This window comes from Elephantulus edwardii, unplaced genomic scaffold (assembly GCF_000299155.1).
Source record: "Elephantulus edwardii isolate Elephantulus edwardi_28Jun2011 unplaced genomic scaffold, EleEdw1.0 scaffold00037, whole genome shotgun sequence".
In the NCBI taxonomy this organism is placed as follows: Eukaryota; Metazoa; Chordata; class Mammalia; order Macroscelidea; family Macroscelididae; genus Elephantulus; species Elephantulus edwardii.
In genome coordinates this window covers 10294751-10316906 of record NW_006399787.1, presented here as the reverse complement: position 1 = coordinate 10316906, position 22156 = coordinate 10294751, and the positions used below count along the sequence as shown (strand labels likewise).

General features: G+C 41.4%; 1 protein-coding gene across 2 annotated transcripts in view; it reads right to left on the bottom strand.

The window, feature by feature from the left end:
• The window catches only part of TMED10 (transmembrane emp24-like trafficking protein 10 (yeast)), a 54848-nt gene extending 36830 nt beyond the window's left edge, over window positions 1–18018 (bottom strand). For both annotated transcript variants that reach the window (XM_006884670.1, XM_006884669.1), the window contains exon 1: window positions 17778–18018. In XM_006884670.1, the coding sequence (XP_006884732.1) occupies window positions 17778–18002 (225 nt within the window). In that variant the 5' untranslated portion in view covers window positions 18003–18018. The remainder of the gene's footprint in view (window positions 1–17777) is intronic.
• Window positions 18019–22156: the final 4138 nt, after the last annotated feature.

The following is a 22156-nucleotide window of genomic DNA, read 5'->3' as shown; positions in this document are numbered from 1 at the left end:
CTCCTCGTACAGCCCAGCATCTTGGATGATCTGTTCTGCATAAAGATTGAAAAGGTATGGAGACAAAATACATCGCTGACAGACCCCTTTCTTGATTTTGAACCATCCAGTGTCTCCCTGCTCTGTTCTGACGACTGCCTCTTGGTCCAAGTATAGGTTTCGCATTAGCACGATCAAATGTTCTGGATATTCCATACTCTTCTCCAATACCACAATTCAAAGGCATCGATTCTTCTTCTGTCATCCTTACTTATTATCCAACTTTCAGATGTATAGGGGTTAATTTAAAAGACCATAGTTTGGATCAGGTGCACCCTGTTTTATTTATTTGGATATTCAGAAAGCTAGGCAGGCAACTTGGCAACTTACCTGGTAGATGGGGTTAACTTATACGAAAGATTGGGCATTCTAACAAAACCCAGAATTTTCTTGAAAACTAGTAGTTTTTCTCACTTATTCATATAGCTTTGCAACTGTTTAGAAGCCAAGTTAAAGATGTTCAAAAGATAGCCCCTGACTCCTGATCTGTCCATAAATCAGCAAGTAGCTAAAATGAGGAAATAGGAAACTGGGCCAGACACAGTGACTGGAGCTTGTAAAATCTAAAAAGGCTGAAATTATGATGTTTTAATTTCCTTTAATTAAAATGTTCTGATTATAGGATCATTTTAGAAGGCCACTTGGCTCCTCAAGAACTGAGAGGGATTGCCTGTTCTTCTTAAATCCTATAACTGCTTTTACTGTCTATAACGGCACACCCTTAAAGAATTACTTTCTTCTTTTAATTATTAAAAAAAACCTACTCGTAATATTTATCATAAACTTCTTTAATAATTAAACAAAGGTAGTATTAAGCCATAAGATTTGCCCATATGACATCAAGGAATGGGAAGCAATAAAGATTTGATTCTAGATAACATTTGCTGAAGCAAAGCAAAGTTCACAAACTTAAAAACTAACGAGGAAAAGTGTTAATTGTACAAGCAGAGGACTTGATGTCAAGAATATGTGAATGCTCACACTGAAACTGGCAGATGAGAATGTCAAGTGAGAGTAGAGGTCTCTGGGAAAATAAGTTCATTTACACTTGAATCTTCTTGTAACAGTCTATGCACACATTAGTCCTTGAGAGGGTCCTACCATTTCTCTACCACACATTCAAGGTAACAGTCCACCTACTTCAAAAGGTTCTCAAGGAGCCTGGGCAAAACACTAGACAAATTAAGCAATTAGGAATAAAATAGGATAGAGTTTACCTGGTGGAAGAAACAGGTATTATCAAGAGCTTGAAATAAGTCAATGTCATCTGTGTAATAAATTTGCCCAAGTTTTCAGGAAGCTAAGAAAAATATCGGGTTGCAGATCATTTGTAAGCTCAAAAATTTATCTTTAGAGACAATTTTCCTGGAACTAAGTACAAGCAACAATTTATCAGGAAGGTCCTTGTGTAAAAGACTGTGACCAATATTTGACTTCACATTTTCAACCAGGGCCTTGCTAAAGATATACTGTTTGAAATGGGTGCTTTTGGGGACTCTTGCAGAAAGATGGATGGAATGAACTAATGCAGAGGTGGGACCTGAAGACCTGAAAATGAATGCTCCCGTGCCCTGCTTCTTGGCTGTGGCTCTGAGTACTACCTTTTCTATCGCCCTTCCAGCCTGCTCTCAGCTGCTCAGGATTCTCAGCCTGTCTTTAAAGTTGCAAAAAGAAAGAGATTATTTTTGGTCACTTGCTGTCACCACATTTGGGCTTGGGGGCGGGGGTGGGTGGGTAGAAGAGTGCAGGGAAAAGGTATTTTGAAAATATACTACTTAGTGGAAAAAAAAACAAAAACAAACAGAAACAACCCAATATCTATCAATAGAAAAATAGTTAAAAACAAAACAAAGTACAGCGAGCTGTAAAATGCTTTACCACTCATCCATAAAGAGCAATGAAGTTCTAGTGCATAGTACAACATGGATGAACCTTGAAAACGTTATGCTGAGTGAAATAAGTCAGACACGAAAAGATACTATTGCAGGATGCTGCTTTTATGAAGTATTTAGGACAGGCCTAGTGCACAGAGATAAAACTTTATTAGTGGTTACCAGGGGTGACAGGGAGGGGGGAAGGGAGGAATTACTGCTTAAGGGGCACTGCATTTCTGTAAGGATGGAAAATTTGGAAATGATTAGTGGTGATGGTTGCACAACCTGGTGAACATAGTTAAAGTCACTGAATAAAAATGATTGAAATGGAAAATATTGTTATATACAATTTCATCAAAACCAAACAAAACCCCATTATCTACTCATATAATGGATTCTAATAATCTTCTCCAATAATACTAAGAGCCTGAGACTTTTGGAGACATGACTTATGCCTAGGACTGAGTTAGAGATATGTAAGGTGAGCCTGGAACAATTTCTTGTGTTAAAGTAAAAGTGTGTAGGGGAAAAAAGACCTTATATAAAAAGCAACTGAATTAATAAGCAAGTTAGGGAGAGAGAAAACAAGTCTTCCATGAAGAATAATTCCAAATAATTTATGTAGATACTCTGGCCAGAAGGAAGAGGGGAGTAAAACTCCCCAAAATTTTTAACTCTAGTCTAACCATGAGAAAAACACTAGACAAATCAATTCCATTTGAGGGGCATTCTTAAAAATACTTGGCCAGTTCTCTAAACGTCAATATTATCACACACAAAGAAAGTCTGAGAAACTGTCACAGCCTAGATTAGCTCAAACCCACACATAGTTGACCCTCCAGTGGGCTTTCTGAGGCTCTAAATTAAAATGGCAGGAGACTGCCTATTTTTCTCCCTCAATGTCTTGGGCCAGCGGCACAACTCACTACAGTTTATGCCACCAGGTTCCCTGGTTAAAAAGAAAAACTAAAAACTAAGGGAAAAATTAAAAAAAAAAAAACCCACAAAAAACACAACAGAACAAAACAACAAAAACAAAAACACACACACACCAAAGGAAATAGAAATAAAGTATGGACTTTAGTGATAATAATGTATCAATATTTTTCATTGCTGTGACAAATGTACTATACAAATGTAAACTCAATGGGGTGGTCTAGTGGTAGGAAGCCACACTGTAATCCCAAAGGCACATGGTTTGAATCCATCAGCTACTCTGTAGAAGGATGGAATATCTCTTTCCATGTGAATTACTGCCTCTGAAAACCTGTTGGAGGGTCAGTTATAGGTCACTTCTGACTTGATGGCACACAACAACAATGTAAGATGTTAACAGAAGAAAGTAGGTGAAAGGTATATGTTGTTGCTCTGAAGCCTGCCCTGTCCTGGGCTAGTCTCACCGACTCCTACACAAGTACCCCCATTACCCCAGTTACTGTATCAATCCATCTCCTTTGGGATCTTCCTCTCCTGCGCTGTCCCTCCACCCATTCAACAGTATGATCCACAACTCATCAACTACAGAGATAATACAGGGCTTTGTTGTTGTCATTAGGTAGCATCAAGCTGAGTAGGAGTCACAGTGACCCTATGAAGAATAGACCTGAACCCTGCCCTACACTGTGCCATCCTCATCATCTCTAAAACACTAGAGCCCATTGCTGTGTCAATTCATCTCTCAACCTTGCTTGCTGGTTGAAAGGAGGTTGAGGGCTTTCCTCTCTTTCACCGAACCTCCACCTTTCCAAGCTTGCTGTCCTTTCCCAAAGAATAGCATTTCTTAGCAGCAGGCCCAAAGTGTGTGTGATGAAGCATCACCATCAAAGCCACCAAGAAGCACTCTGGCTGCACTTTTCCCAAGACTTATCTGTTTGTTCTTTTGGCAGTTCTTGGGATATTAGGTGCCCTTCTCTAACACCACAACTCAAAAGGCATCAATTATTCTTCTGTCATCTTTATTCATTGTCTAATTCTCAGAAACACAGCAAGTGATGGTAAAGACCATGGCTTGAATCAGGCATAACTTAGTCTTTAAACTGGTATCACTGTTCTTTAGGATTTTGGAGGGGTCCCTGACAGCAGATTTTCTCAATGCTATACATCTCCTTATCACTTGACTGTTTGTACCAAGGCTGTTGACTGTACATCCAAGTAAGAGAAAATTGCTCACAATTTCCATCTTTTCTCCATTTATCATGATGCTGCTTAACAGTCCAGTGGTGAGGATTTGTTTCCAGATGTTGAGATGCAAGCCATATTGAAGGCTGAAATCACTGATCACTGTAGCAAACAACTCAAGTGTTCCTCACTTTCAGCAAGCATGGTTGTGTTATCTGGGTAATGCAGGTTGTTGATGACTCTTTCCTCAATCCTTATGCCATGTTCTTCTTCATAGAACCCAGCTTTTTTTATTATTTGCTCAGCGTACAGACTGAATAAGTATGGAAAAAGGATACAAGCTTGACACATACCTTTCCTGTTTTTTAACCATTCAATGTTCCCTTATTCTGTTTGGACAATCTATACCTAAATCAGGTTTCCTGATCTAGGTATAGGTTTCCAAAGAGCACAATTAAGTATTCTAGGATTCCCATTCTTCTCAATGTTAGCCATAGTCTGTTATGATCCACACAGTCAAATGTCTTTATGTAGCCAATAAAATTGACTAGGCAGTGGGATCGCCATGAACCACAGCTAACAATAGTCTGAACCAACCCAGCAAGCATTTCTCTATACTTTTTATGAAATAAATGCAAATCCGAATTTCCTTCATCTGGATTCCTACTCACTCTCTCTTCTTCAGAATCATTATCAGCCCTGGTGTGGTCTTTTGGGTAAGGAACTGTGCTGCCACCCAAAGGAAGGGAGTCTGAATCCACCAGCTGCACCAAGGGAGAAGGAGGGGTAATTTCTTTCCATGTAATTTACAGTCTCAGGAAACACACCAGAAAGTCAGCAATGAGTTAGTTCAACTTGACAGCAATGAGCTGTTTATAATACATATACATACTGGGCCTTCTGAAAATTCTCTAATTGCTGTCTAGTTGGAACTCAGTCATAATGACCCTCTCTAGTGGGTTTTCACAGGTTGGTTGTAAATCTCACAGGAGATAACTGCCCATCTTTCTCTTGTGGAGTAGCTGGCTGGTAGATTTGAACTACTCATCTTTGAGTTGGCAATACAACTCCCTAGGGCATTACTCACTTTCCAAAATTGTTGTGTTATTGTTATGTGCTGGTGAATCGCTTGTCACTCATCACAACCCTATGCACAATAGCCCTGAACCCTGCTCTATCTTGAACCAACTTCATTGTCTCTTCCAAAATTAGCCAACAAAAATCATATGGATCACAATAAAATATTACCTGATACACTGCTAGAAAATGAGTTCCCAAGATTGGAAGGCACTCAAAATACACAGTGGTCATACGAACGGGGAATATCAATGATTGGAAAAATGGGGGAATTGACAACAATTCATTCTGCTGTCAGGAGGGTCATCAAGAATCAGCCCCAATCTTGTAGGATCTAGCACATTATTTAATGGATAACTATCAACCTTGGAGATCTTCAATGACTAAGCTAGGAATTTAGAAGCAGCAAGTGTTTGTAGAAGCTCTATATATCAAATAAAATGAATGAAACAGACACTTAACCTTTTCTCACTTTGAGAGACAGTAAAGCATGGTTTTGATAAATCTCCCTCCAATTCTGATGCCATACTCCTGTTGACAGAATCTAGCTTTTCAGATAATTTGCTCAGCATACAGATTCAATAGGTATGGAGAGAGAATACAACCCTGACAAATTTCCTTCTCAGTATTAAACAATGAAGTATTCCCTAATTTATCCGCACACAGCCTCCTGGTCTAGGTTCTACATGAGTACAATTAACTGCTCTGGAACTCCCATTCTTCTCAATGTCAGCCACAACTTGTTATGATCTACAGAGCCAAACACTTTTGCATAGTGAATAAAGCACAAATAGACGTTCTTCTGGTATTCTTTACTTTCAATCAGGATCCATCTGGTATCCCTTCAATGACATTTCTGATGCCACAACCTCTTCTAAATCCTGCTTGAACTTCTGGACGTTCCCTATTTATGTACTGTTCTAGCCATTTTTTTAATGATCTTCAGCAGCATTTTGCTAGCACATGATAGTAATGATATTGTTAAACAGTTCCCACGTTCAGTTGGATCACTTTTGGGAATGGGAAAAAATATGGACCTCCTCCAATTCATTGACCAGACAGCTGACCTCCAAATTTCCTGGCATAGACTGGTGAATGGATCCAAGGCTGCACCTCTTAACATGTTACTGCACTTTTTAAACTGACGACCGTGCTTAGAAACACACTTGCTGTCATTTGCGGCAACATGTTAATTGAAACAAGTCAAATGGTATCCCTTTGATTTCTGAGGCCTTATTTTTTTGCCAATACCTTCAATACAGCTTTCACTTCCTCCTTTATTACCATCGGCTCATGTTCATATGGTACTTCCTAAAATTTTTCAGTGTCAATCAATTCTTTCTGGTACAGTGATTCTGTGCATTCTCTCCATCTTCTTTTAATGCTTTCCAGGCTTTTCAATATATTGCTCTTTCAATATCTTTCAATATCACGACTTGAGGCTTAAATTTGTTTTTCAGTTCTCTCAGCTTGGGAAATGCAGAGTGAGTTCTTCCCTTTTCATTCTCCAATTTCAGCTCTCTAAACATTCCATTATAATACTTTGCTTTGCCCTCTTGAGCTGCCCTTTGAAATACTCTGTTCAGCTCTTTTACTTCAGCATGCAACCAACCAACCTCAGCACTGCTGCAGGTCACTTAACAAACTTTCAACCCAACAGTGCTAAAGGTTAACAAGTTAGATAAAGTATACTATACTGACTACAGGGAGCTCTGGTGGCCTAGTGACAAGAAGCTGAGCTGCACTCCCAAAAGCACTTGGTTCAAGGCCACAAGCTGCTCTGTGGGAGAAGGATGTGCAATCTCTTCCCGAGAGATTAACTGCCCCTGAAAACCTGCTGGAGGGTCAGCTGTACATCGGTTCCGACTCTACAGTAACCAACCAACAACACTGACTAAACCCAGGGATGGATTAGGCCTGAAAGGTTACTGCATGAAAAGAGAAAGAAAAGGGAAGACAGGTAGGTACATTCTCAAAGACACAGTAGCAAAACTTAAGATACTGAAAGGATACAAAATGCTTCCTATGGCAGGTTGTTGTTGCTGTAGTGTACTGTCCAGGAGGAACCAAGCCATAGCTGACCTCCAGCGAGTTTTCAGAGGCAGTTAAATTTCATGAGAGGAGACTGCTCATCCTTCTCCTGTAGAGCAGCTGGTGGATTTGAACTGTATGCCTTCGGGATAGCAGTGCAGCTTCTTGCTACTAGGCCACCAGAGCTCCCTTCATACGGCAGGTTGTTGTTGCTGTTAGGTGCCACTGAGTCATAGACGACTCATAGCAACCCTATGAAGGAAAGGCCTGAGCACTGTTTGTACATAGAGTTTCCAGAGGCAAGCCATTTCGGAAGTGGATGTCACTCCTGCTTCCAAGCTTGTTTTAATAGGGGAGCTCCGGCAAACACTGTCCACCATGGGTAACCGTAATCACATTTGACACATCAGTGTCACAGTGTTTAGCATCACAGCAACCATGAGTTACCTCTGTACAGCAATGTACAGACCAGTGCTATACCACCCAGAAGAATGTGTGACTGAAAAACAATTTGAACCAGGCCCGAGTGATACAGCAGGGAAGTTTTTGTTGTTGTTGTTTTAAAAAAAGCCAAACCAACAAAAGTTGGTGACAATGGACAGTAGAGAATCCAAGATGACCCCTGAATTTTCAGCATGTGGTTTCCAACATGTTGTAGCTATGTGCTGTCAAGTCGAATGGGGCTCAGCGTGGCCTTATGAACAACTGATCTGAATCTTGCCCTATCCTGTGCCATCTTCATATAATTAGCACTCACTGCAAGAGGATCCAAGATTAGATGTAGAAGGAGGGGAAGAGAGGACTATGCAAACACATGATGCTCAATGGGGCTGGGTTTATTGGCTTCTTTTGGTTAAGTGAATCTTGAGCCAAGGAGTCTACCACACAGATAGGAAAAAAGAGAGAGACATCAAATAACTGAAGATATAGCCTTAATTTTAGACTAGAAACATTGTAACAGAAATCCTTCCAAAGGATACAAGTCATCACTATATCTTACCTGAAGGACTCTGATAACTCTGACAGCCTATTGTTAAGTGCTACTGGGTCAACTATGACTCAAAGTGACCCTTTGTACAACAGACCGAAACAATGCCCAATCATGTGCCATCCACACAATCTCTCCTATGCTTAAAGCCCAGTGTTGCAGTCACTGTGTCAATCCATCTCACTGAAGGCCTTTCTCTCTTTTGCCAACCCTTTCAATACGATGTCCCCCCTTTTTTTTTTAATTTTTTTTTATTACTTTTTATTATTTTGTGTGTGTGTACCGTCAAATCAGATCTGACTGGTACAGGAGGATATTGCGCCTCCTTCTCCGGCAGAGCATCTGGTGGATTCGAACCGTGTTCCTCTGGGATTGCAGTGCAGCTTCTTGCCACTAGGCCACCAGAGCTCCCCTACGATGTCCCCTTTTTAGGATAAGACCTTCCTGACTACAAGCCCAAAGTCTGTGAGACAAAGTCGCATCACCTTTGCCTTTAAGGATGCACTTCTTCCAAGACAGATTTGTTTGTTCTTTTGGCAACCCTTAGTATATGCTCTATCCTTCATCACCACCACAATACAAAGGCATCAATTCTTCTCCAGTCTTCCTTACTCACTATCCAAATTTTACAGGCACATGAAGCAACTGAAAATATCATAGCTTGAGTCAGGTGCACCTCAGTCTTTAGAGTAACTATAGACTTGCCCAATGCAATATGTCAGATGTAAAATAAATTTGCCCTATTCTCTGAAATAAGAAGTAGTATGAAGTCTATCAATTACATTCTTGAAATCAAAACATTACAAATCTAGACTTTACCAAGAATAAAGTAAAATTCAGAAGTCACAAGCAGCATTTAACAACAGCAAATTCTTTCAAATCAAGAACACGATTCAGCACTAGCATAGCACAGTACAGTACAGAAATACTTAAGCAAAAATATAATCAAGGAATCTGGCAGCTCTTTTCATAGAAGTGCTGAAAACTAAAAATGGAAAATTTCCAGGCACTGCTATGATAATTGAGTAGATAGATGCTCTCTTCCTGCTTCTATCAGCATTTGCTACATTAATTTAACATAGGCAATACGTCATGCTTGACTAAGAGAGGGAGGGTGGAGAGGAGAAAAGTGGGGGCAGGGGGAGAGGGAGAAAGATCACTTGCCACCCTGACAATACTTCTGTGGGGGTGAAGCCAGATCAAATGTTTTTTTACACACTGTTCCAAAGTTATTTACGGTAAAAACCTTCAGCATGACCCTTTTAAATACAAACAAAGCCTTGTTCTTTCTTAACAACTTGTCCCTTGATTTCCCACATGGTTAAGCTGAACAATGAGGTTGGAGGGACAGGATAAAGCAGATGACATCAACCTCCCTCAAGTCAGAAGCTTGTTTGGGAGTCCAAGTTCTGGTCTCCTGCCAGCTGGCTGCCTTTACAGAGGACTCTACTGTCCATGCCGTAATATGCATGCTTGGACAACAGCTTATATTAACCACCAGTCAGCAATTCAATCAAGAAACAGGACAGAAGTCACTGCAATCTACAAGGTTACCTTTACACATCTGCTTCATTTTCCTAGAAACCAGACTTGGGATTTCTGGCAGTCTTCATAAGAGATACTTAACATTTTTTTTTTTACTTTCATTAGAGAGAAAAAAAACATGGCTGGGTTTTAATTTAAAACTAGAAGTTGTGTATACATATATATATATATTACAAAAAGAAACAGAATTTTTAATACTGTTATTGTATCAATGAACCTTCAGTACTGAACCATCTACTGATCGGGATCTAATCCACAGGGCACAATAGTCACATACATGATGTAAATGTAAAGTATAAGCCACATTTTTTCCCCATAAAGAAAGATTAGTCTAAGTGAGAGTCCATAAATCAGAACCAAATCTGTTGCCTTGAGTCAATTCCAATTCATGGCATCCCCATGTGCTGCCGAACAGAAGTGAGCTTCGCAGGCTTCAGGGTGGTCATCTTCTGGAAACAGATTTCATGGCCTTTCTTCCAAGGCGTGGGAGTGTGGGTATGGGGAGTAGGGTTTCAAACCACCAACTTTTCACTTTCTTCTCTCCAACCTAGAAAACCTTTTAGTACTGACATCAACAATAAAAATCTGAAAATAGTAGATACAAATTAAAGTCACCTAAAAACTACTGCACTGCTACTATCTTTCCATACAGCATTTGGTTGAAAAAAAGTTAAAAGCCAATGGTTTCTTGCCTGCCAAAGTGTGTCTCCATAATCTTTAGACTCGTGATAAACCAATGATTCAATGGTGGTCTCCTCAGATGGGTGCTTGGCTTTCCTATCTATAAACTAGAGGGGTACTAGTAGCATAGTCTACAGAGAGTTGCACTGCTAACCCAAAGGCAGTACCTCTCGGGGGTTCAAATCCATCAAGGGCTCTGAGGGAGAAAGTCGGGCAATCTCTTCCATGTGATCTTTAGCCTCTGAAAACCCAAGTTACGAGTTTGTTCTGACTTGACAGTCATGAATTGAACTGATCTATAAGCTAGCTGGGAGGTTTGGGACCATAACTGTGTATGATATCCAAATAAAAAATAATCTTGTTTAGCAAAATGAACTGTTAGCAGTTAACACTTGTGAAAAATGACAATAAACGTTAGCCCAATTAGATCATAAATAGATCATAAAAGATGTTTATAAATGACTTAGAGACAACTACAAGTGGACCCCTCTCAACCCTTTCTAATGATAATTACGTTACAGCCTCACAATATTTCTCTCTACAGTCTATCTCCAAAGTACAAATCCCTCTTAGGCACCAACTCTTAACATCTCATAAAATTAATCTAACTCACATTTACACTATTAACCAAGTATCCTAAACAACAAATAGTTTTAGCATCATCTAACATTAATGAAAATTTCGTTTTCAGTTCAAAATCAAGAGGGCTAAGATTTTTTAGTCCCTACAACAGATTCTGTTCTTGTTGTGTACCATCAAGGTGGAATCAACCCACAGCTAACCTTCTGGCTTGCTTTCAGAGGCAGTTAATCACCTGGGCAGAGACTGCTCATCTTTCTCCAGCAGAGCAGCTGGTGGAATCAAACCACTTACTTCTGGGCTGGCAGCACAATTCCTTACTCACCGTGTCTTGGAGAGGACACAGCCAAAGTGTTCCTTGAGAGCAAAAACAATAAAGCTTTGTCTTGAATACTTTGAGCATGTTGCTAAAAGAAGTTAGTCCTTGGAGAAAGGCATGTTTGGAAAGATAGAGGGACAGCAAAAGAGAGAAAGACCTTCAACCAGGTGGACTGATACAGCGATTACAACAATAGGCTTGACTGTTGTTGGAGATTATAAAGGTGGCACGGGATAAGACAGGGTTCAGATCTGCTGTTTAAAGGCTCGTTATGTACCACATAGCACTGAAAAATAAGGAACTCATAAAATAGTACACAACACAGGTGACCCTGGAGGACATTATGCTAAGTGAAAAGTCACAAAAGGACAAATACTGTATAATAGCACTGTTATAAAATAAGACTGACGTGGGGGTGGGGAAAACTAAGAAAAAACAGGATAAATAATTAACACTGCATTGGAACAGATGAAGGAAAGAACTGTTTAAAAGGAATATATGATTAGGCATTATTTGCATGACAACAGTCCAGAATAAGAGGTGCATGGCAAAGTGGATTGGGGGAGGGGTGGGAGGAAATTATGCAACAACGAATGCATTTTTTTAAAAAAAGTGAATTGGGGTGGGTAGAGAGGAAAATGTGCAACAATGAAGGAATGAAAATCCAACTTTTCTATAAACTTTTGTTAAAATCACACACACACACACACACACACACACGAGTTCACTAGGAGTTGTCCTAGACTCAAGATACCTAACAACAAGAAGCCACCGGGGCTCCACAACAGGTTCACTCAGACCTAAAATAATGGGGAAACATCTACATTCACTATGACACTATGACTAGTTAGTATTTGTTGCTTTAATACAGAGTCATTGTACCGGAAGGAATTGGTGGACACAGAAGAATTTCATGAAATAACATATGAGAAAGAGCCTGTGCTGATGAAAAAAGAAGTTCAAGCTGCTCTGAAAGAATTGGCAAAAAATAAGGCCCAAGAAATTGATGGCAGGTGACTTGATGGCACATAACAACAACAATAATTCTGTATCACAAAGTCTCTCTGGTCTAGCTTCCTTTTGTAACATGAGTACAGAGAGGGGATATGGGATAGATCCAACTGAAAATCTCAACATGAAACGCATTCCAATGTTGACCTGAAGCAGAAATCTTCGCAGAATTTCATCCACCATTTCTTTCCAATCTCTCTCTGTTTAGTAGGGCCTTCTTCAGCCGTTGATTACCTGACGTGGTTTTTAAAATGTTGGGGTTATTTTATTTCCTACTGCAAACTTGCTCAAGGAATTTGTCTGCCTTGCTCAGCCCTATATATACAGCTACAATTAGGCTTGGCACAAATCATTGCTGTAAGGTCCCACTGAGTAATCTTCAACTCTTAGTGGCCCTACGCAATAGAGCAGTTTTTGTGGACCAGAATCTTTACGGAAGCAGACAACCAGGTCTCTGCTGTATTGAGTGACTAGTTGGGTTTGAACCTACTACCTTTTATTAACAGCTGAGCATGGAATTGCTGTGCCACCAGGACCTGTCACATTCTCAATATTAAATAAGAATTCATCGAATTCTTATTATTTAATTCCCCTAATTAAGATATTCCTTATCTGGTTTCTGGCAATGATATCCAGAATACGGGACTAAGATTAGTAATTTTCATTAAATCAAGAGTAAAGGAAAAAAAAGGACCAGCACTATGGAGCACCATAATAGGCACTACAAGATAAATAATCACAATTAGTCTAACAATTTTATGAGATCTATCACCCTCGTTCCTACATTCTAATCATTAATTTCTGTTTAAAAATGTTCCTCTTCCTCTGTGTTTCTAAATCTGAGGGCTCAGACTTAGTTGCCATATCTGTTAGTCTACTCTAAGTGTGCTCTATTATACATAGGGTTTTAGAAGCCTTGTTATATTTTGCAAGTGGATGGCCAATCCTTCTTCCTAGTCTGTCTTAATTTGGATACTTAGTTTTAGAACAGTATTTGTCAGACATTTTACCAAAAGGAGCAGATGAAAGACACTTCCCTTTCAGAAATAACCCAGTGTCCCCCCCACATTGGTGCATGTGTCTTGACCCTTCCCTTTCTCCCATTCCCTGCTACATCAGCATCCCTCGCATGTACGCCTGCCAGCTCCAGCACCTCCCTCCCCCAGCTACCCCTTGATAAGGTGGCTTAGGCCACAAGTCACGTCAGGGATATCTTGCACCATGCACTGCTGCTGGTCTCTCATGTTGATGGCTGCCTTGCATTTAGGAGGATGTAAGTCCAAATTTCATGTACCAGGTTCAGGGAAAGAGGTTTGTCTGAGGTAGTACTGAGGAAAGGTTCTTACCCCTGAACTTTTGCTCCACACTGTTGTTTTGTGACTTAATGACTCTGCTCTTCCTTCTGTACTACACTCCTGTCACAATATGGTAGTTTCCAAGGTGAGGGCTAGGTCTCCTCTAGATCTGGTATGCTGGCCCGACAAAGACCTGGGACTGAATGTCCTGCCTTGGAAGCCTGATTAGCTGGTGGAATTCTGGGAGGAAGGGCATTGCCTGATCAAGAAGATAAAAAAAGCAACTATGTCAGTCTAGAGATTAAGGTGTGCCTGATCTAGGCCATGGTCTTCACAATTACCTGCTATGCATTAGAAATCTCGGCAATGACAAAGGATGACAGAGGAAGAATCGAAGCCTTTGAGTTGTGGTGCTGGAGAAGAATCCTTAACATACCATGAACTGGCAAGAAAACAAACAGGTGTAAAACTGAGTTTCTCCTTGGAGGCTAGGAATCTGAAACTCCATCTCATGTACTTTGTGCATGTGGCCAGGAAGGACCGGTCCTTGAAAAAAGTCATGATGTTCAAAAAAGATGGAGGGACACCAGAGGAGAGGAAGACTCCTTATGAGATGGATTAACACAGTAACTGGGGCAATGGGGGCAGGTGTGTCGGAGTCAGTGGAACTAGCTCAGGACAGGGAAGGCTTCAGAGTTGTACATAGGATCACTATGGGTTGCAGACAATTCCATGGCACATAACAAAAACATCACCCTCATCTTACAGACACAGGAACCAAGCATAGGGAGGAAGAAATGACTGATGATGATAACGGTGGTTAGTTAATTCTTTCTTGGCCATAAGCTATTAAGGGTGGAACTGCTGGGAGTTGAACCTTTATTTGTCTGACTGCAGAACCAAGCTTTTTCCTCTGTACTATAGGAATTCTCAGCAAAGGTGCAAGATTTAACTCAGTTGTACAAAAATACCCATAAAATGCATTAAACTGGAGACACAAAGATGTGTTAAGAGTTCATAAAATAAATCACCAAAACCTCATGCAAAGTGTCACATCAAGTAAGATCTAATGTCATTACGTACTGTCAAGTCAACCATGATTCACAGCAACCCTATGAACAATGGTTATCAAATCTGCCCTATCCTGTGCCTTCCTTACCTTCTCTGACACACTTGAACCCATTACTACAGTCTCAGTCTTGTTGAGGGTCTTCCTCCCTTACCCTGACCCTCAACTTTCCAAATATGATGTCCTTCTCCTCTGATTGGTCCATCCTAACACATGCCCTAAGGCTAGGAGATGCAGTTTCACCATCCTTGTTTCCAAGAAACACTCTGGTTTCACTTTTTCCAAGACAGACCTGTTAGTTATCCTGGCAGTCTAAGGAATAGTCAGCACTCTTCTCCATCACCACAACTCAAAGGCATCACATTTTCTTCTGCTGTCCTTAGAAACTGTCCACCTTTCAGATGGATGATGTCCTTTTCCAAGGACTAGCCCCTTCTGACAATATACCTCAATCATATGCAATGAGGTTTCACTATTCTTGCCTCTAACGAACATCCTAGTTGCAGCTCCTCTAAGACAGTCCATGAGATATTCAGTACTTCTCTCCAACACCACAACTCCTAGATTCTTTTTGTCATCCTTTGTCATTATCCATCTTTCAGATGCATAGCAAGGAACTGAGACGACCATAGCTTGGATCAGACACACCTTAGTCTCTAGAGTGACTTTACTTTGCCCAGCTATCAGATGTATATGAAATAGTAGCATATAGGAGGAGCTAAAGGCAAACACTGATATAGGTAGAAAAGATCATTGTTGTTATGTGCCGTCGAGTCGCTTGCGACTCACAGCGACCCTATGTACAAAAGCCCTAAACTGTACTCTATCCTGTGCCAATCGCACTGCCTCCGAAAGAACATTACATTAAAAAGAAAAAACAAACACCCTAGAACGTACTCAGTATGGCTAGAGTTGGGAGCAGGACAATGGAGTAAAGAGATAACAAGTGAGAAAGATCAGAGATGGGGCTATGCCAGTACCCATTCATTTCACTCATTCCTTATGTTGAAATCCTGCTATGGATTAGAGACTAGCTCTGACACAAGCACTGTGATGATGAATGAGATAGAGTCTTTAGGTTAAGGAACTTAGAGCCTAAGAAGACAGGCAAGGAGACAAGAACAATATACACAGATCTATAACACAGATGTCTTCAATGGGTGCCCCTAAACAGTTCCTCAGTTCCTAGACAGGAAGGTGAGTCAGTCAGGCTAGCCTAGGTACTGCACTGTAAACTGTTTTATTTACCCATAAACGATGCTTGCCAGCATGATGTCTTTTTTCCCAAAGACTGGTCCTTCCTGACAACATGCCTAAAGTATACTTAATTTATAATCTCCAAATACCATTCCCTACAAAAAGAAACCAGAATTCATTGGCAGAATAGCTGCTTTCAGGTTAGGGGCTGGATATATACAGAGATTTTGAGATGTGATTAAATAAAAGATCTTAAAATGGAGAGTGTATCCTGGACTATCTGATCTCAATGGCAAGGTCCTTATAATGGAAAGTAGGAGTCAAAGAATGAAAGTGGGAGTCAAAGAAGGAAATGTGACTGTGGCTGGAAGCAGAGGCCAGAGAGGTGAGGATGCTACACTGCAAGATGAAGGAAGAAAGTGGTAAGTTTTGCTGCTAAGGTTGGAGGCTGAATTCCATCCAGAGGCCGTGGTGATTCATGTATGGAAAATGAACTATTAAAAACTCAATGGACCCCTGAGATGGGGACCCTTTACGGAGCTTTCAAGCCTGGAACCAAATTCAATTTTGGGATTGCCTTTTAGTCCAACAACAGAAAGGCCTATCAAGAGAGCAGTAACCCTTGTGTGGAACACACTCCTTAGACATATGAGACTGAATGGGCGGCATGTGCCCCAAAACAAAGCTTAGAAGGCAGGAAACCTGAGACCTGAATGGGTAAAGGGAACCCTGGGAGTAAATGAGAAGAGTACTAAAGAACTGCAAGCAATGTCAAGAAGCAAAATGGGTATAAATTGTTGGATGGAAGACTACTTTGCTCTGTAGACTTCCCCCAAACCATAACTGAAAAAGGGACTCTTAAGGTACACATTTCTCTCGAATACTTGGCTGCCATAAGTCCTAGCTGACAACTAGCTTGGTTCTGGGTCCCAACATGTTAAACACAAATTATGGTTATAGATGAACTTCTAGATAAAATTTTAAATGTTCTTATTTCCTCTCACAAAATTCTCTTTCTGTTCAACAACAACAAAACCCCCCAAACGACCATGCTTATTGTGAATGAATAAAATGATGGGGGGAGGCATTCGGAGATGGGGGAAGAGCAGGCCAGGACACCCTAGTAGCAAAACAGGGCCAAAGTGGCTTTAGAATAACAGCTGAGTAACTATATCCAAGAGTACGGCTGAGATTTAGATAAAATTTAGTTAAGTCAAGGAGCTGGGGTATGAAAGGGAAAAATCTATAGACTCTGACCATTTTGCGATCAACTAATTGATTTTCATAAATCACAGTAATTACAAACTGAAACGCAAAGAGACTATGATCGCAGCACTTATTCCTCAACATAAATCCACTAACTGGAAATCCACTTCCTCTCAATTTATTCCACTGCTCTGAGCCTCAGTGTGCTCCTGCACAAAACGGGGATAACAGTACCTACTTCATGGGGTTGTGTACGAACTGAATGGTAATGGATGGAAAGTAGCACAGAAGCTGATGCACAGTAGATGATCAAGAACTAACAGGGTTTCTAATGCACAGTTAAGTTTTAGTGCCTCTCATTACTTCCGACTTCCCGGCAGCTATCGCGGCGTCTGAGGATGGAAAAATTGTCTCTGCAAATACTCAACATGCAAAGACTTCCTTTAGACAACCAAGCTGCAGCTCAAGGCGCTTCAAACTGCAAACTGTCGAAGCCGGGAAACGATGGCCACACAGCCGAGGTTGCTCAAGCGCAGCTGTCACCAACCCCGTGGTCCTTCCACGAGTTCCCTGACTCTGGCGCCCAGCCCCGCCCTGAGATGCCAACCAGCAGGGTGAGGGGGCGGACTCGGCCGCTGGTTATCGGAGCTGCCGCGAGGCCAGGGCAGCCCCGCAGTCCGACTCCCGGACCTGCCCGTGCCTCCGCCTTCAGTCTTCCCTCCCAGCCCCGCGCCTCCTGGGGCCGCACCTTGAGGTGGGTGCGCAGGCCGCCAGCGCCCACAGACTGGTCGGTGATCTCGTACGCGCCCGTCACCAGCAGGTCCTTGTGGATCTCTTCGCGGAGGCACTTGCGGGAATTCAGAGGCAGATGGAAGGAGATGGTGAGGACCGAACTGGGGCCGAGCAGGAGCAAAAGTAATAACGCCAACGGGCAAGGGCCACGCTGGGATAGTAGGCCGGACAAACCAGACATGGTGCCGAAGACTCCTTCACAATCTCGGGGCCGCAGCCGCGCCGGAACCGGGAAGATCCATGTGACTCACCTCTGACCGCCGAGGCCGCCGGCGCCATTTTGGAGACTGGCAAACAAAAGCGGGGCATACTGAGGCTCTTTTGGAAGTCAAGATAGGCTATCACAACACTTCAGAGTGACAAGTTGATGTGGCTAAAGGAAATTTAGTAGAAGCTAGCCATAAAGGTTTGATTTTTGTGGAATTCAGCGATTTCCGACTCGGCCATAGCAAGTAAGGGCAGCCCTGGAAGTAATTCTCCTTTAACATCCGGAAACTGCACCGGCGCGCAGTAAGGTCGATGATTCCATAGCAACCAAGCTCCAATAAGAAACAGCCACAAGGCCCTTCGTGCTCCCTCCCACTGGCCGCCTAGAAACGCGGCTTGCAGACCCTGTTTTAGGGAGGCATTGCTTCCCAACCTTTTGCAGCTGCACGCGAGTTTCTCGACACTGGTGACAATTGGGCTATTGGGACGCTTGAGAGGACTGAGAGACAGGAGAAATATCCTAATTTGGTAACCTGATGAACGTGTATTGGGCAGATGACCATGCACAGTTCTCACCCCGAGCGAGGTGTTTGGCATCATGAATGTACATTTTAATTTATTTAGCCAACACTTGGCGCTTACTTTCCCAAGCTATGCTGGTGTTTGGTGCCTTTTTTTCCTTTTCTCTTTCACGACTCATATTGACCTAGAGCAAAACCCTGGACCATTCTCGCAATCTGTTGTTGGCAGCCACTGTGTCAGTCTATGTCCTTGAGGGTCTTCCTATCTTTCGGTGACCCTCTGAACTTCCAATCGTAATTCTCCAAGGACTGGGCCCTCCTGATAAGATGGCCAAAGAATGTAACAAATCTCACCCTCCTTGCTTCTCAGAAGTGCTCTGGCAGCACTTCTTGCAAAGCAGATCTCTTCTTTGGACGACAGTCCATGGATATATTGAGTTTCTTCCACATTCCCACCTCACTCCCCCCCCACACACACACTCCCCCACCCCGATTAAAAGGTACCAGTTTTTCGGTCTTCCTTGTTTGTTGTCCACCTTTTACATGCATGTTGTTGTTGTGTGCCGACATGTCGGAACCGATCCATAGCTGCCCCTCTGGCGCGTTTTTCAGATGCAGTTAATCCCATGGGAGGAGGTTGCTCATCTAATGTGGCTTCATTCAGGTGCATCTTCATCTTTAAAGTTACATCCTTGCTCTTGAGCACCTTGGTTTTGACAGGAGATTTTGCCCAATAGAATATGTTGTTTGATTCTTGACTTGCTTGCATGGCCGTTGTTCATGGAACCAAGTAAAATAATAGTATTGACAACTTCAGTCTTTTCTACATTATTATGCTCTCTCTATTTGTCAAATTTCAAACTGAATTTGAATTTTGCATTTAAATGGATTAAAACACTGTGTTCTTGTCCAGTCTTGAGAGAAGATGATAATGCAACTATACTAGATGTGCTTTGTCAGGTATTTTGTGAGCTTTCAAAGCACACAACACTTAAGGTATCAAGTTGGCTAGTTTATAGGGAACAAATGCACAGAGCCACCACTGGTGCATACATTCAAGAAATATTTATTGAGTACTTACTCTCTGCTAGACACTAAACCCTGCATGCGTACCAAACATATTTATTGATTTTACAAACTCTCCTTGGGATGCTTTCAAATATCCAGAGCAGAAGATGATGGTTAGACTGAAAGGGAATACACACAGCCCAAGTTTCCAATCAGTGCGTACTGGGATTTGTATGTATTCAGCATCTTCAGAAATACCCAGAAGATGAACTGTCTGAAGTAATTTAAATGATTGTTTTGTATTTATAGCTCCTGTCAGTCCATCTGTTTTGTTTACTGGAATTAAAATCCCACAATGCAAGAACACACTTAAAGAGCTGTATGACATTTTAAAATTTTACAAATGTCATAAAATAATTATTTTATGAGATGTACACTTAGGAATAGAAACAGTTAGTTTGCTTATTTATCCCTGGTCTAAGAATGTCTCCTCTTTCTGTCTCTCAAGGTCCTTTCCAGCATCTCAATTCTCCAGCTGTCACCAAGCTGCCTAGTTCTGAGCAGTGCAGCCTCAGCACAGGTCTCTGCTCCACACACCGAAAAGAAGATTGCTGGCCTGCTCACTAAATAAAAAAAGGGAAAATCACCACCACAACAACAAACAAAAAGACCCCCACATGTGTCTATAACTCAGTCTCAACTTCTAGCATCTACTCAGCACATCCTGGTAATTTGGATTGGCCCTGTCAAAGCTAGGAATCTACAGAAGAAATTATCTAATTTATTGTTGTTCTCAGTCCCAACATTCTTCTGACCATTAGTGATTTGAAGCTTGTAAGGTCTTTGTAATTATATAAATGACATTTATAGTATTATATAATTACGTTATAGAACTATTGTTGTTAGGTGCCGCCAAGTAGAGTGTGACCCTTAATGTCCTTATAAACAACAGTACTGAACCCTGTCCTAATCTGCATCATCCTCACACTTCCTGAAACACTAGAGCCCGTCGTGACAGTCATTGTGCCAATGCACCTGGTTGAGGGTCTTCCTGTCCTTTGCCCACCTTCTGCCTTTCCAAGCATCATGTCCCTCTCCAAAGAATAGCACCTCCTAGCAACATGCCCGAAGTATTTGGGATGAAGTTTTATCATATTTGCCTCCAAAAAGCGCTCTGGCTGCACTTTCTCCAAGACATACTTCATTGTTCTTTTGGCAGTCCGTACTATGTTCGGTACTCTTCTCCAACACCAAAGCTCAAAGGCATCAACTCTTTTACTGCCATCCCTATTCATTGTCCAGCTTTTGGATGCATAGCAAATGATTAGAAAGACTATGGTCTGAATGAGATGTACCTTAATCCTCAAACTGATGTCATTACTCCTCAACAATTTGGAGATGTGCCTAACTGCAGACTTTCCCAGTGCAATACGTCTCCTGGTCTCCTGACTACTGGTTCCTAGGGGGTTGATTGTGGATCTAAGTAAGATGACATTTACAGAATACACTAAGTTTTAAAATATTTTCACTTCTTTCTTTTGAAATTTTCAAAAACTATGTGGAATAGGCTAGACAAGTTTGTTTTACAGAGAAGGAAGCTGAGTTCTAAGAATCTAAAGAACTTTTGTTCCCAAAGTCCTGTAGTTTCAGAGTGACAAAGCTGTGTGAGGTCCTGAGACTTTGCAGGAAAGAACTATTCCTGCTTTTTTTTTTTTAATGTTTTTGCTTATTTGACAGATAAAGAAACTAAGAATCAGAGAAGTTGAGTTACTTTCTGGTTTTGGGTTTCAAAACAACATCGTGAGTTATGTTGTTGTTAGGTGTTGTCAAGTCAGAACCAACTCATTGCTGGCTCTTCAGCTGGTTTTCAGAAGAGGTAAATCACACCAGAAAAGATGGCCCATCTTTCTTCTGTGGAGCAGCTCGTAGATTCAAACCACACACTTTAAGGTGGCAGCACAACTCCTTATCGCTAGGCCACCCTCTTGCCCTATAGTCTCAAGTTTCAACACTTCCTGTCACCCTTTCTTATATGTCTTTATATTTTTCTGCTTTGTGTTCATTACTCTTACTGTAACTGGTTTTATGAATAAAATATTTTATAAAATACCCGTTACTTATCATCTTTATTAATCTGTCTCCTAACTAGCATGTCCATTTTGTAAGGGGAGGAATTTTGGCTATTTTGTTGCCTGCTTTATCTCCAGTAGTTAAAATAGTCTCTGACACTTAGTTGTTATTGTGTATCGTCGAGACAGAACCAACCCATACCTGAACCCTCCCACAGATTTTCAGAAGCAGTTAATTGAATGTTAGGCTCTTGTCCATCCTTCTCTCAGTATTTAGTAGGCTTAATAAATGCTGGTTCACCTTATTCACTGTTGGTGGGAGTGTGAAATGGTGCAACCACTGTGGAAAGTAATGTGGCGCTTTCTCAAAAAGTTGCAAATAGAGATACCATTTGACCGAGGAATTCCACTACTGGGAATATACCCTAAAGAGACCATAAATGGCACCCAAGTAGATATATGCATACCCATGTTTATTGCGGCTTTGTTTACAATAGCAAGGAGTTGGAAACAACCCAAATGCCCATCAA